At 39.1% G+C, this 12,421-nt stretch overlaps 1 protein-coding gene across 3 annotated transcripts in view; it reads left to right on the top strand.

The window, feature by feature from the left end:
* Positions 1-299: 299 nt before the first annotated feature.
* Positions 300-12,421, top strand: part of GRK4 (G protein-coupled receptor kinase 4) — a 38,583-nt gene continuing 26,461 nt past the window's right edge. The window contains exons 1-3 of one of the 3 annotated variants that reach the window (XM_053940516.1): positions 300-501; positions 10,807-10,893; positions 11,553-11,665. In XM_053940516.1, the coding sequence (XP_053796491.1) occupies positions 450-501; positions 10,807-10,893; positions 11,553-11,665 (252 nt within the window). In that variant the 5' untranslated portion in view covers positions 300-449. Of the gene's footprint in view, positions 502-9,597; positions 9,644-10,806; positions 10,894-11,552; positions 11,666-12,421 lie in introns of those variants that run through there. The other 2 variants (XM_053940514.1, XM_053940515.1) reach the window with 2 other exon arrangements.

Raw genomic sequence — 12,421 nt, 5'->3', positions numbered from 1 at the left:
CCCAGTACCGCGATATTTACCGCTCTGCTCCCCGCCTGCTTTGGGACGAGGCCGGGGAAGGTTTGATGCACTACATATCCCAGCAGGCCCACGAGCTAGCGCGCGCGCGTGTCCCCAGCGCACACCGCGCTCTGCCTGCTGGGACTTGCAGTCCCGGTAACGGTGAGGGGGTGGCAGCGCAGGGGCGGTGCTGCCTGAGGCGGGCGGAGGAGCCATGGCCGGGGCGGGAGGGCGCTGCCTGCTCTCCGTCTCCGCCCTCGGGGAGGGGGAGTGCGGTGCCGGGGCGAGCAGCGGGTGATGGGGAAGAGGCGAGCGCAGTGCTGAGGTCCTCTGGGGCCGGATGAGCCGAGGCTTGGCGCCGCGGCGCTGGCGGGGCTGGAGGAGGGGGCGAAGGAGGCTGTAGGGGCGGCCCCCGCTCCGGCTGCCCTGAGGGGAAGGAGCCCCCGACCATGGAAATCGAGAACATCGTGGCCAACACGGTGCTGCTGAAAGCCCGGGAGGGTGAGAGCCGCGGGGCGAGGCGAAGAAGGAGGAGAAGCGGGAGTTCGAGGCGGGGCGGGCTGAGGACGTATGTTGGGGGAGGAAAAGGGTCTGAGGTGAGGGGTAAAGGGGCCCGCGAGGAGGGGGAGAGGAAGTGATGGAGGAGAAGAGGCTGGGAGGGAGGAGAGGCTGCCGGGCAGGGGGTCTGGGCGGGGCGGGGACCCCTCGAGGTGGCGGCGGGAGCCCTCCCGGGGCGGGCAGTGAGTCCCGGGCTGTGCCCTGAGGCACCTGCCCTGCTCCTCCCGCGGGATCTGTTTGGAGTTACTGGCTTGTGGCTTTGCTTCTGAAAAAACGCCCCTTCCTCCTTCCCACTTGATTCTAATAGTGTTTTTACCGGATGTTTTAAAAAGGTCGTTAATCTGTAAGTTCTCAGTTCGTTTATAAATATAAATGCATATGGATAAAAACGATAAAGTGACATAAATCTCTGGAAAAACCTTGCACTCCATCTTGCTGAAATTCCTGCCTGTGAAAAATGTAGCTGTTGAATGTGACCTGTACTTTGCAGTCGAATATTTTGTCTTATCCTAATACGTAAGTGTGCTATTTTCCATTAGATTAACACTTATAGTTTGACTCCTCAGAACACCTTGAGCTGAAGATTCCTCCCCCCAGCTAACAAACGTTTTGGGTAGATAATTAGTTTTAGTATAGCACATGGTTGCTGTTTAAAAAAACATCTTGAACTAAGATTGTCCTACTGCTTTTTTATGTATATATCTGTCCACTAAATGGCCACTTGAATGTCTCCCTGGATTACTAGTGTACGTTGTGCAGAGTATATTTTTCAACTTTGAAATGTGCATATTCTTTTTGGATTGGATCCTGCTTGTCTTAATTGTGTTGAGAAGTCCCATTAGTTAAGCTGGAGCTGTTTAAAGTGAGTAAGAGCAGCAGAATCTGCCTCTGTATGTTTTGCAAGTTCCTCCAACTCTAAATGGGTTTGGCACTTACGCCATATGCGTATCCAGTTAAATTTGCCTTAAGCAGCAAGAGAGGAAAATCAGCTTTTTGACTTTGAAGTGGGGTTTAAAAAACAGAGCAGTGATCACAATTTTGGGCCATTTTCCAACCTTAGCTGAAGAGACCACCTCAAACTAGAGGACATGTTTTGGCTGGTTTCACTGACGGTAACATGTCTGTGGTAGTGCTGCCTGAATTTGGAATTTGCATTGAAGTGATCTGAGAAATGAAGGGAAAGTGGAATCTGGCTCAAAACTTTACTGTGCCCAAACCCTCGCCACAAAGAGCGGAGTGGTAATCTGCAGAGGCTTTTAAGTGGATGCTTAATGTCAGGCTGCCTCTTTAGTTAAGGTTTCACTATGTTTAAAATAAATTATAGTGGTAGAACTGACCAAACAAGATATTTTAATGAACTAAATGAAAGTGTGAGAGCAGCTGATGTGAAGATCAGTTCAACCTGATGTGAAAATTAAAAAAATAATGGTTATAATCTGTTATTCTCTTTGTACCTTCAATTGGCCTGGGCTCTGTTGTGTAAGCATGCACAAAAAAAAGTGAATTCTGGCTTTGAAACTCTAGAACTCCATTGATTAATAGGTAGAAGGTCTTTTACCTTTTCAAGTCACAATCCCTGTGCATGGGATACTTTTTATGTCACATTTTTCAAAACCCTCCTTCAAATGAAAGTATTTTCTGTCTCATGCATGCTCTGGCTGGTCTGGGAATGTCTGGCTTACTCCATCTGTCAAGACTATTCCATAAAAATCTCTGTCCCAGCTCTGAAGTGCCTGATAGTCTGCAAGGCAATGGGGTTTGTGAAGTTAGTGTGTGAGATAGATGTTTTAATATATTCTGTGCTAAAAGGGCCTTGCAACAGAAGAGCAGACTTTCAAATTACTTTCCTTCCCACATTTCTATTACCACACTCTATAGTGTATGGAGAGGTGGGATAGCATGGAAAAGTGCAGAATTATTTCTTGTGGAAGAAAGTAAAATCCAAAGCTAATGTACAATAGGAGCTTCACTTATTTTCATGTATAGGCTTTAGCTATGTCAGCAATCCTTCTCCTCAGTGTTGGTGAGAGAAGGTGTTCACCTGGATAAACATATCAGTTGTACAAGCAAATAAATTAACTGTGTTCTTATTCTTTGTTTGCAGTGCATGTCAAAAGAAATCATTGTTATGGCATGGGTCAGTCTAACATGAGACTCATCTTCTGATGAAGATGAGAGTAATAAAGGTTGTACCCTTGAATATATCTTACAAAGTCTTTTAACCCCAGAAATATGTAATTTTCATTTTGTAAATATAGAAACAATAAAAGATGTGTACCTGTCCACTTTTGGTGAAAGAGTATGACAGGTGCCTAATGGGAATTTAGAAATTCCTAATAAATAACACCAGATCTTACCTGAGCACATAAACCAGATTTGTACCCACACTTTTCCTCTAGTTTTAGGTGCTCTAATACTTCTGGATGTGAATGTTGATAGGATGTGAATATCATTTGGGTTTTACATTTATAGGTATGCAGAATCAGCAGACCTTGAACAGCAAGGTTCATGTCTACCATTTAAATCTGATTTGATACATAGAAAGTAAATTTGATCTATGTTATTAGAGAGCAAGGAACTCAAAATGAATCTCTTCTTGTTACTTTCTTCTCCTATACAATAAAAAATGAAGTGCTATTGCTTTCTGTTTCTAGACTATCTACCTGCTCACTCAGTCTTGGCTTGTTTCATTAGAGGTGTGAATCTTCTAATTCAATTTGTGTGAGGATAACATCTGTTTATAGGAGTTTACTAATTCCATTTTTTCAGGTAATACAAAACCTCAGTTTTCCCCCAGCATCAAAACTTTGTCTCTAAGAGGATGTTCATAGTTTTTAATAAAACACCATTTTAATAGAAGCCTATCTCTTTTCATTAAAGACTTGTAATGTCTCTGTAGCAACTGCAACATTTCTTTATGATAAGAAGGGAAGCCATCAGGATTCCTTATCCTCTTTTAAAGCCACTTGGTAAATAATCAAATGCCAGTTCTTTGCACATGTGGGTGTCAGTGATAACATAATATATGATTCTTGAATGTACCTACAACTAGAAGATGTTATGATGGCACAAAGTACTCTTTGGTACTCCATGGATGAAAGACTTGGGAGTCAGGGGCTGTACTGGGAGTTTTTCTTTCCTTGTCCAGTTTTTCAGTTGACCTGCTTGTGCAAGAAGCTGGCCTGTCCATGGAGGGATTCGCCTTCAGAGGAAAACTGCAGTGCAAGGTGTTTTGGGATTCCCTGTCCCAGTTGCCTGGGCAGGTGCCTGAGGATTAAGTGGCCCTCTGTGTCAGTCTTGCTCTTTCCTCTTGTGATACACTACTTCTTGAGAGAAACCTGTATGTGGGAAAGAAAAAGGGGAAAACTTCCTCTTAAGGTGAACCCAATGGAGGAACAAGCACAGGTGACTCAGTAGAAAAACAAGAGATTATGAAGCAAACTCAGAGTTGATGTTATGAGTGCTGAAGTGCAGGAACTGAGGTACAAAACCACGTAGGTGTTAAGTGATAATGATGTATGAACTGAGATTGCAAGCTTTCACACCAGATAGTCCATGTTCTCCTTACTCAGATTTGTGTGAAAGAGTAGTGTACAACAATATGTTTTCTAGTTGTGTACAAGAACAGAGAAATTAACACATTCATTTTTTTCCCCAGCAGAAAAATATTTGAAATTAGTTTTACTTGAAGGACATTGAAGAATTTGTCCCACAAATGGAGAGAAATAATAAATATAAACAAAGTTTTTCTGAAAAACAAGAGTTCCACCTCCAATTTTTATTTTATGTTCACTTTTCTCTTTATATTCATATCTTATGTTTTTATTTCAGTCACTCTCAGTAAATCCTTTGAATATATGTAAGCCCCAAATTCATTTCAGCATCCCACACAGTCTGTGATGTTGGGAAGGAAAGAAATTAATCCCTGTATGTTTTAAATTGCTTAGGAGTCTTTTTTCATTGCCTAAAGTAATAATCTCAAAAAATACACCCAAAGGGTAGATGCATTGTTCCTTTGAAGTCAGTGGCAGATCCAGGTGAGGATCTATGCCAAGAGAACTTTTTAAACATACCTGGTCCATTTGCATCCACTTTAAAATTCATTTATATTGCTATGGCAGGAGCAGTTTGGGAATGAGAATTGGATCTGCTGTTAGGCATAGAATATCCTCTGATATTATCATTGTTTTTGGCTAAATTAAGGTCATGCCTCAAATAAATTTCCCCCTGGCTCTTGGTTGTATGGTTCTAGCCTGTGGTTGCAGAATGGGTGAGGTAGTTTCCAGCTGGATCCATGAACCAATCTAGGGTATGTGGGTTTTTGAGGTGGTTTTTTTCCTTATGTTGCTGGGTGTTTTGGGTTTGGGGTTTTCTTCCCAAAATTGGTGTTCAGATGAATCAGTAAGCTCCTGCAGATTTGATAATTGCTAAGTGCAGTCCAAGGATGGATTTAGAAGGAAGGAAACTTTCAGTAGCAGAATATGATCACAGTTTGGCTTAAGTGAATCCTGTAAGATACTTGTTTCAGAATAATTATCTTAATGATGTATTTATTCTTCACAGAAAATAAGCAGTCCACTCAAAGAGTGAGTTTTATCTGTCTGGGCTTGAAAGCAATTGAAATAATTCTGGAAGCAAAATAAATCCTACTTTTGCTTGCAGTATGAGGTAATACTTCAGTATAGTGTTGATGATAGAGGGAAGGTATCCTATTTTGTGTGTGTTTGTAACTAGAAAGATAATTCTATGGAGATTGCTCAGATCAGTTTGGGTATTGAACTGAACTGAATTCTTTCATTATTTCAGGGGTAGGACAAGTGGTAAGGCAAGGCACACTGATACCCAGAAAGTCTACCAGCAGCAAATACAAATTTTAACATTAGAGTACTCATGGTTTTTGTAATTGCTTTCAATTGTTGTCAGTTCTTCCCTCGTTTGCCTCCTATGTTCTATTGCACTCTTATTGCATTGTGCTTTAAATTGCTGTAAACTCATTGTGGCAGGAAACATGTCTTCCTGTGTTTGTACAGAATTATGCACAATGCCTGCCTTTTTGTCCTTTATTTAATGAACTGTAAGGAGAATGCATGTGGGCAAGTTGGAATCTTAAATAATTACATTTACTAAATAAACACAACATGAGAGGTCTAGTAATTGATACACGCTGCTGCTTTGCTTATTTCAAATGTGGCAATTACAATAGAGGTTTCACAATCAGCTTAAAGGAATGTTATTTCTGTATTATCTGTTGCACTCTTAAGTGTACTGAAATGCTAAAACATTCCTTGTTTGTTGACTGTAAAATCGCATCATTCTGGGTGGTTTTTTTTCCCTTTGTAAACCCTGTTCATTGGCTGGTTATAGACCTCTGGAAATGTATCCAGAGATGTTACAATGTTTGACTTCGAGAACAGATTAGTAAATGTAAGTCGTCTTAACATTTATTAGAGTTGATACAAGCTTTCCATTGCACACCTCATTGGTGAAGCGCAGAGGCTGCGCAGAGGGCGTGCTCTGGCATTCCTACGAGTGCACATGATCGCTGGAGCTAGATAGAGAGCCCATGTGAAGAACCAGTTGTTCGAGTGGTGTTAGCTGTGGGAACAATCAATGATTGTGCACGTAAACAAACGGCACAAATGTTCGCGGGGAGAGCTGGGCTTTTAACTGCCTGCTGTGTTACTGCCTGACAGTCAGATGAGCAAGAGCACTCGAGTATTACCTTGCTGGAGTTCAACTCCATGTACTTGAATCCAGGAATGTGAGAACTATTATCTTATAAATGCTGTAATGATATGTAATCTATAGATACATTTTGTTTATTTATTGTACTACTTGCATTTTTTTCTTCTGTTTGCATTCAGAAGTACCTTGGCCTTTGTAATGCTGGTGAGTTAGGTGCTAACCTTCTGCCAAAACCTGAATTTTCAGCCAGGTGATTCTCATAAGTTTACTGAGAACCAGCCAGATTGTATTTATCATATGTCTGGAAGGGAAACAAAAACAACAACAACAACAAAAAACCCACCCAAAAAAAAACCCTTTTGGCAAAGAAAAGTGTTGCCACTCTGTTTAATGTAGTTGTTAAGCTATGGCCAGGCTTGAGTTGATACAAGCTTGTATTTTGTCAAAATGCAACGTGATGCAAGTTGTAGTTTGTCAAAAAGTACATCTGACCTGCAGAATGGAGAAAGTTGTTGTGAACCCCCACATCAGTACCTTATGAGCTGTCTCTAGAACTGGAAGCATGATAACGTTCCTCAAGTGATGTTAAGTGTGAGCTTATCTTCTAGTTTGAACTTGGTGCTATTCCAGTGTTATGGTCTGATCTGAGGAGCTGAGGTATTAATTCCACATTGTTTTGTTTCTTGAAGGTGGATTTTGCCCAATAGGGACATAAAAGCAAAATTTCTTACTCAATGGGCAGTGTCTATAAATGCCTGTATAGCATAAGGTCACAGTTAAACAGGAGTGTTTTGAATTTTTTTTTTTTTTTTAGTGAAAGATTTTAATCCTTATTGTGAGTAGTTTGAAGAAAAATGTGTCTGGAACTAGGAGAAGATTTGAATTCACGTGAATTTTAAATCTGTTAGGAAACTTGCCTGCAACTGCCTTTGCTGTGGGAAAGACATATTTTAAGGCAGTGTATGTACTCAGCTTATTTTCATGTGTCTGTGTGTAGATGATGTAGAGCTCCTGCATCAATTGTTCTGCATTTTTCCTTGAACCAGTTGATTTGATTTGTACACTAAAGGCGTGCTGTAGGTTGTCATCTTGTTGCAGTCTTAGGCATTCAGAGTTTATCTGGGTGTGGTCTAGTGTGAATTTCTCAGCTGGTATCTGACAATCTGGTTTGTGGAATCAGTTTTGCAAGAATGAAGTTGTAGCAATCGTGCACCCCAGTGCTACAGAGCTGTGTGCTGCTCAGCCTCCCAGTGCTTCTCAGCCTCAGATACATGGTGCTTGCCCTGCACAGGCAGGAGAGCTGGGGCACAGGGGTCCCCAAAATACTCTATGCCAGAATCTCAGTGTCAGTGTAGGAGCCAGTAAAGAAGGATTCTGCATGACAGAATCCAAATTCATTGTCTCAAGGAAAACTGATTTAATGATGTTTGGTGAACATTGTGCTCAGTGAAATGAGAGTCAGTCTGCAGATCAGGTCTGCAGGGAAGATCTCTGTGGCTGTGAGAAGTGCATCTGAGCACTTAAAACATATTCTTATTTCTTGACACAGGTTGTGGCCACAGCAATTTCATTTTTTGCAACTAGTTGTGGTTTTACTGATGAATAAGCCAACTGCATTGCCTTACATATATTTTTCAAATATTTCTCTGAAGGTTAAAAATTTTTTTTTTAAATAAAACATCTAAACATTTTGCCCATACCATATTCTAGTGTAGTGATCTAACTGAATTTAGTATATATCTTTTTAGGAAGCAAAAATGAGGAAAAAATTAAATGTTGAAATTGTAACTCTAAGAAGTAATCTGGGGAGAAGGAAAAGGTAAGGTTCTTGTGTACCTGAAAAAGCAATTGAAGTTTCTCCTCACTGTAATGGTGTATTGCTGCATCCACCCTTCTCTTTGTACAAGATGAGTTTGCTTCAAGCTGGCCATTGCTCTTAGCCATGATTCCTCCTGGAAGAGGCAAAGGCAGTAATTCATCTGAGCCACAGAGGTCAACCAGAAAGCACCTTAACCTAATGGCTTTCTGGCTCTGCTCTTGGAAAGTGAGCTCTTGGTCTTTCTGGAAGAATTTTATCTGAAGTGTTTTAGAATGAGATTTAGAATAGAAGCTCTGAAATCAATATTAAGACACTTTCAAACCACAAGTGTTATAATTTGATTTGATACTTCTTTTAAACTGCCTCAGAAATGGAAAAGGATTTTGCAATTAGGGAATAACGTGACAAACAAATTGGCCTCCTGCCATAACTTTTACCAGAAATGGCTCTTTACTTTACTGGGACCTACAGACTTTTACAGTTGCATTTGCTGTAAATACAAGAACATTCAGTTCAGAGAAAAGTGAGAGCACATTGATTTAGTTGATACTGCTAAGCACTTGATTCTTGTGTATCATTAATAAATTAATTATATGTAGGCTTTATTGACTTCTGTAGCATGGTGAATTCAGTCGCATTCTAGCATGTGTTCTCTTTCTGCAAAATGAAGTTCATAATGGTCACATCATAAGTAACTGGCCAAATATTTGGGCAAAATACAGCCCTTTTCGTGTTGGACTAGAAGTAAAATGCACTAGCCATCCTCTCCTTTTTTTGGGGTTGGGATGGGTTGGGTTTTTTCTTTGACAGTGCTTCAGAACATGGTATTCTTGATATAGTCTTGATATATATCACAGTTCATTGTATATTTTCCATACAGCATTGTGATATGAATTTGGGTTTGGTTTATCATTCTTGATCAGTACTGATTGTATGGTGTCCTGCACAATTGAGTCTTTCTGGGCAGTTTCTAACAGAAGAAGTTTAACTTCTGTGGACCTTGCAGCTTAGTATTACATGGCTAAACCTGATACTTCTATCCGTTGTTTTTCATTATCACATAATCTATACACAGGCCTTGTTCAATGTATGTGTATAGACTATCTATGTTAATATTCCTTGATTGTCTTTGTGTTCAGTTCTGTTAGAAGGGCTTTATGTTTTGTGTGATTTGATTTTCTTCAAGCATATATTCAAGTTCTTTTTAAGATAAAAAAAAATTTGTTAAAATAGTCACAGTTTGTTTTAATGATGCTGGTAATTACAACCTCATTATTAGCTCTGGTACTGCTTGAAATATGGGATGGGAAGTAGATTCCATATTTTGTGTTCTAAAACTTTATGGAAGGCAAATAACCTGCAAAGTGATTATTAGAGAATGAAGTGCAGAAGAAGTTTGCGTTGTTTTAGAGAGTAGGTGTCAGTTCAAAGAATGTCCACAAGCCAACGTTTATAGGTGTTTAATTCCTTATTTTTTTACCTTTCTAGGGATACTAGAGTTGAGAATGTTTTGTTGCAGCAGTACAGTAAGATGTCAGTATTCCTGTTAGCAAGGATCATGTAAATTTGGTATGAACCAAGGTACACTAAGCTGGGACTGGTGTAATGGTTCAAGAAGCTGTATGTTTAAGTAAAGAGGGGATTTAAAAATACATATTTTGTTATTCTGAAGATGTTAGTTCCTTTCACCCTAACGATTTACTTCTGAAAGAGTTTGATACCCTTTGCTGCTTAGTTTCTATTCAGGTTACACTGGGTAACTCCCTTCCTTTTTCTCCCATTGTGGTTAGCAGTACATATTGCTTTGTTACGGTGAGAAAGCTTCTGTGCAGATTTGCTGCTGCTCTGTCATGTGGAAATGCATCTGGTGATATACCTTAGTAAAATCTTTTAAAGTCTTTTACAGCACTAAATTACTCTTCAAACACAGAAATGTTTTGGATCTGAAAGTGTGCATATGTTCTGTCTAGCTCTGCTTTTTTGATAAGTATGCATGTCTTCTGTAAATGAAATTGGCCAAGGTAATGTGCTGAAAGACCAATGTAACATAGAAAATGTAGCACAGATATATTTTTTAGAAACTGAGAAAAACATTGTGGTAGTTTTTAAAAATCAATACTAATTCAACACCAGTGCTGTGAAATCTGAAGCATGGAAAATATCTAAATTTTACAACAGCTAAGTTCTCCTGGTATCCTTGTATGATCTAGAGTAAATAGTGTGTATTTGAGCTGTGCCCTCACATTTATTAGTGGATCTACTCTTACTGCTATTACTGCCCTTAAAAAGTGAATATTTATGTACAACTTTATTATTGAAAAATGTGTTTAAGAATTTTGTTCTTGGTATTTTGTTACTCAACTTTTTCTTCCATTCTTTACCATGGTTGAGAGATAATTCTCAAAAGTTTTTTTGTTCCATCTTTGATGTTCCAGTTTTGTTTGTGATTTTCAAAATACCTAGCTATTTGTCTTTTTTCTGGAGAGATATTCTACATACACAGCCAAAATGAGAAATATTTGTCTTGGAAAAGACTTTACATGAAACATGAAAAAAATGCATTAAATTTCTTTTGTATCACATTTGTTATTGGTTTGGATATCCTTCTCGATGGATTTCTTTCTAGACACGAGAAGTAGTCTGACGCATCTGTGTAGAACTGACCTAATTTTATGCTACTAATGTTATGTTCAACTTTACTCTGACACAGTATTGTGTTTTACATTATTCATATTTTCTTCTAGGCAAACGGAGTGGGCGTAGTAAAAAATGGAAAGAGATGCTGAAGTTGCCCCCTATCAGCCACTGTGAGGGTATTCGGTGCTCCATCGGTGAGTGTCCCTGACAATAAAAACTCTCCTTTGAGAGGGAAGGATAAGAGTTTGGTGCTGTTAATGGAAAGGTTTCTATCTTGCTTCTAAATGCTAAATTGCAAAAAACAAGCTATTAAACTTGTAATATGATGGATAACTTATGAGAAAGTAAAATTTATGAGAAGATAAAAAGTGTATCACAGTTCCTTGTTTGTTAAAGGAAACTGTTCCTAAAGAATAGATTTATAAAGCCTTGAATTAGAAAAAGGAATCACATTATAAATTGATGGTAATATATTTTACCCTTTTCCTTCATGCCTTGTAATAAATTTTTTTAACATTTTCTGTTATTATCTTGTATTCCCTCTTTCCAAACAACCTTGTTTGCTTTGGTATTGCTGTTTCACAGTATGATTGCTTTTTGCACCCTAACCTAAATTAACCTTAAGCATCTTAATTCAGTGTGTTTTTAGTAAATGGGATGGTCAGTAGAACACAGATGTGACTGAAGAGTGTTTCACTATTTTTTGGAATCATTGCATATTTATGGTATCTTTGATAAATATGTTAATGTAAAATCTTCATGTTTAAATGATGTTTTTCTGACCTCAAATAGGAGTAATGACCATCCTACTACAAAAATAAAAATTTTAAAAATTATTTATCTTTTTTCCCAGAAAGAGACTATAACCAGCTTTGTGACAAACAGCCGATAGGAAGACTTCTCTTCAGACAGTTCTGTGATTCCAGACCAGATTTGAAAAGATGCATTGAATTTCTGGATGCAGTGGTAAGTAGTGAGAAATGGATGATGGCTATAAGTAGGCAGTGTCTTATATATTCTTGTATGTAAATATTGCATTTTTGTGCTGGTTTTGCTGAGATAGAGTTAATTTTCTTCATTGTAGCTCATTTAGTGCTATTATTTTGGATTTTAGACCAAGATAATGTTGGTAACAAGGATGTTTTAGTTCTTGCTGAACAGTGATTACACAGTGTTAAAGCCTTTGTTTTCCTCATGCTGCCCTAAAAGTGAGGAGGCTGATGGTGCAAGAAGTTGAGAGTGGACACTGCCAGGACAGCTGAGCCCAAAGAATATCCCATACCATATGTTGCTGTGCTCAGCAATAAAAGCTGGGGGAAAAAAAGAGGAGGGGGAGGAAGTTACAATTTGCCAGCTAGCTGTTATACATGAGAATGAAGCCCTGCTTTCCTGGGAATGGCCAAATATCTCCCTACCAATGGGAAGAAATGAGTCAATTTCCTTCTTTGCTTTGCTTGTACCTGCAGCTTTGCTTTATCAAACTGCCTTTGTTTCAAGCTGCAAGATTTCTCACTTCTGACCTTCTGGTTATTAGTGGGGGAAGTGAGTGAGTGCATGTGTGGGGTTTAGCTGCCTGCTTGTTTTAAGACACAACCATTTCATTAATTTTCTCTGTACACCTCTGCTTCCTAATGCTGTGTACTTGAAAACAGAGTGTGAAAACATAGTCTTTGCTGACTGTAAAGCTGTAACTTCTGATGGATGTCAAAAAACCATCTCTGT

Source organism: Vidua chalybeata, chromosome 4 (assembly GCF_026979565.1).
Source record: "Vidua chalybeata isolate OUT-0048 chromosome 4, bVidCha1 merged haplotype, whole genome shotgun sequence".
NCBI classification, from domain to species: Eukaryota; Metazoa; Chordata; class Aves; order Passeriformes; family Viduidae; genus Vidua; species Vidua chalybeata.
Note: the sequence above shows the minus strand (reverse complement) of the source record. Positions and strands in the feature narration are given on the sequence as shown.